Consider the following 3,730-nt stretch of genomic DNA (forward strand, 5'->3'; position numbering starts at 1 on the left):
AACTCAGAACGTAAAGACAAACAAAATACCTATTTCTTTACTGCCCACAAGGGGTTATACACAGAGGGGACAAACAAAGACAGACAAACAGATTAAGTCGATTATATCGACCCCAGTGTGTAACTGGTACTTATTTAATCGACCCCGAAAGGATGAAAGGCAAAGTCGACCTTGGCGGAATTTGAACTCAGAACGTAGCGGCAGACGAAATACCGCTAAGCATTTCGCCCGGTGTGCTAACGTTTCTGCGAGCTTGTCACATTCGTCTATGTTTCTTTCTGTCTGTTTGTCCCCCAACACTGCTTGACAATTGATGTCGGTGTTTAACGTCCCTGTAACTTAAAAGTTTGGCAAAAAAGAACGATAGAATAAGTACCAGGCTTGAGAAAACATATAAGTACTGGGGTCGATTCATTCAACGAAAGTTCTTCAAGGTGGTGCCCCAGGATGACCGCAGGCTAACAACTGAAATAAGCAAAAGATTAAAAGAGAAAAGATGATTGACTGCAAAGCACCAAATCATCAAACCAATAAATTGTTTAAGCATTCAAATAGGATTTTAAAAAAAAAATTAATTAAAGCAATATCTTTAGGAATTGAACTCACGTCCTTATGATCATGAGCTGAATACCCTAACCACTAAGTATTCAGCTCATGACTGTAAGGTCATGAGTTCGATTTCTGGTGAGGTGTTGTGTCCTTGAGCAAGACACTTCATTTCATGTTGCTCCAGTCCACTCAGCTGGCAAAAGTGAGTTGCACCTGTAATTCAAAGGGCCAGCCTTGTCATATTCTGTATAATGCTGAATCTCCATAAGAACTACATTCATTGTAACCGATAGAGTGCCATTTTTTTTTTTTTTTTTGTAATATCAACAGATTCACCTTATAAAAGTATTAGATAACTCAGACTAAAATCAGAATTATCCTTTTAAAATATTTTCTGTCTTTAAACAATAAAAAAATACTTACGATTGATAAGTTCGCAATTCCACTGTTGAGCAATTTGTTTCGCTAACTGAGTCTTTCCAGAACCAGGTTTTCCAAAGATTACAAAACATGTTGGCTTTGATTTCAAGAACTGTTGTTCACTCTGAAATTTGAAATAAATCATTTAGTTGATTAGTGATTCCTGGGAAAGCGGGTTTATCCCTTGGTTTCATTCTCATAATTGTTTCGCTAATCCGGTAACAACAATACAAAGTATGTAGCCCTTAAAACGGTTTTTGTGTATTTATTGAGAATACCAAACTGTCTTACAAAGGATCTTGTTTTTAGGAATTTCCAGTAAGTTATGAGTACACAAATTGTGAAGTCAGTTATGTAATAACATGAAATTAATTACCCTATAGTAAGAATTCGAATAAAGTAGCCCCGATAAGGGCTTTAATACATCCCCAGAGTATATAGATTTTAGGAGGAAATACTAATAAGGTATGTATACTAAAATCGTGAAACATGTTACGTAATAACAGGCTAATCAGATATGAGATAATAACAATTCAAAGTAATTAACTGTAAAAAAAAGCTTTTGTGCATTCCCAGAGAATATTACCCTCAGTGGCGCTAGTGTTGGTATATTCGTGAATAAATCACTAACTGAAATAAGTGGATCTATTGTTTAGGAGAATACTGTTTACTTGTTTAAGCGTTGTATTGGATAAATTGAGAAAAATAACTAAAATAGTTCAAATACTAAGAATTAAGCATACTGAAAATGAATGGGTTATTTCCCTTGGTGGATATTTCCAGGAAGGAATGGGTTACTTCCCTTGGTAGCTTAAAAATCATTACTCCCACCGTTCACTCATGCCCAAAAGTTATTCCTCCTGCCGTTTACCTGAACTTTTTTTCGAAATCAATTTATACTTAAAACCTCCCCAGACACATAAGCAATGTGCGTGTGAAGTTTAAGAAAAATTGGTCGAGCTGTTTTAGCACAAAACAAGGACATACTGATACACACACACACACACACACAGACATTTTCAGTTTTAATATGTAAGATACACACACACACCACACTTATAATTACTCAATTATCTAAAATAATATACAGTAAATCAATCATAAATATTTATTATCTAAAATTAACATCCATTTAAACACATTATTATCAGAGATTTATCTTAACAATGGACCACTTTCTACAGCAAATTCAAAACGACTGTATATCTCAAATAAATCTTAAACCTAATTAACCCATTATTTTATTTTTTTTTATCCATCACCCCTTTTTGGCCACCCTATTATTTCCCACTTTTTCTTCAATGCCCCTCTAGAGCTTTCCACTGCCCCTAGGGGGTGGGGCTGAACTGCCCAGTTTCAGAACTACAACACTAGATCACACACCCTCAAGGAGATAATATGAGAAACTATTTAATCTATCGAATATCATGGCACACATCAATATTTCCAGGAGATAAGAAACATCATATCCTTCAACTCCACTTACTTTTTCTTCATTGTAAAAATCTTGCTTGATTTTTGAAAATGATGGTTTCTCAGGTCTTAAAACGTCATGAAGTTTTTCCTTTGAAATTGTGTGGAACGCATGCACTGAACTTGAAGCAGGCCGTTTCAGTTGAGTAATTAAATCATTTAAAATGTTATTCTCTCCATCAGAAAGGGTTACTGGATGAAGGTAAAAAAGTGAATACAATTTACATCAAGAACTAAATTTAGTTTAGTAGAAATGTATAATGTGTGTGTATGTATATGTGTGTGTGTTTATGTGTGTGTGTTTTTTTTTATGTGTGTTTGTGTGAGTGTGTGTATGCTTATGTACATTTGTGTTTGTGTGTGTGAGTGAGTGTACGTATGTATGTTTTAATGTGTATGTATGTATGTATGTATGTATGTATGTATCTATCTATCTATCTATCTATCTATCTATCTATCTATCTATATAAGTGTAGTTAACATGGTATAGTTATAATTTTAAGAATGAATGGTAGTGAAACGCAAAGTGGTTTTTATGTTTGCTAGTTTATAGATATTACATTTGAGCATAAATTGAAATAGGTTATTTTGATTATTTTAACAGATTATTTTAATTATTATTGCAGACAAGACACAGCTGTAATAAAACGTAAGATTCAATGAAGTTGGATTTCAGTACGTCTATGTTTGATGTAACACTGCACAGAAGAACTTCCTGTATGAATACATAAGGGTGCATTGGTGTTCTTCCAGCTGAATGCTAACCAAAAAGGGTGAAACTTTGCTGGATGGCACTTCTGTGTAGATGTTTTGTGCCATGGCCTCAGAGGAACACTCTCCCAAGGAAATATTATACAATAAACATCCTAAAAGCATCAGACATCATTAGAGAAAGAAGAGTTAACTCTGCTGGACATTGGTGGAGAAGTAAGGAGGGGTTGGTTAGTAATACCGTACTTATGGTGGTGGTGGTGGTGACAGTGGATGTGGTGGTGATGATGCTGGTTATAATTGGATTAATGGCCGTGTGAAGACATATAACAGGTAGTGTACAGATGAATCAGGATGTTATCATGAGAAACTACCTCATGACATGGAGGACAGTGATGGGTGGAGGCTCATGCAAATCTAAACAGGCTCTACCTAATGATGATGATGATGGTGGTGAAGATGATGATGATGACGAAGTACTGAGTCATGTGATGTGTTGTTGCAATCATACTCATTATCACGATACCATCACCACCACCACCACCACCACCACCACCACCACCACAACCGCCACCAC

The 3,730-nt window shown here is 35.5% G+C and overlaps 1 protein-coding gene across 1 annotated transcript in view; it reads right to left on the reverse strand.

Annotated features, from left to right (window-relative positions):
- LOC106867518 (adenylate kinase 9) overlaps positions 1 to 3,730 on the reverse strand; it is a 50,851-nt gene that overhangs the window by 44,690 nt on the left and 2,431 nt on the right. Inside the window, exons 2-3 of the mRNA XM_052974713.1 lie at positions 2,456 to 2,634; positions 973 to 1,093 (exon numbers count right to left, since the gene is read on the reverse strand). Of these exons, the coding sequence (XP_052830673.1) occupies positions 973 to 1,093; positions 2,456 to 2,634 (300 nt within the window). The remainder of the gene's footprint in view (positions 1 to 972; positions 1,094 to 2,455; positions 2,635 to 3,730) is intronic.

The sequence above is a fragment of the Octopus bimaculoides genome, chromosome 19, assembly GCF_001194135.2.
Source record: "Octopus bimaculoides isolate UCB-OBI-ISO-001 chromosome 19, ASM119413v2, whole genome shotgun sequence".
Taxonomy (NCBI): Eukaryota; Metazoa; Mollusca; class Cephalopoda; order Octopoda; family Octopodidae; genus Octopus; species Octopus bimaculoides.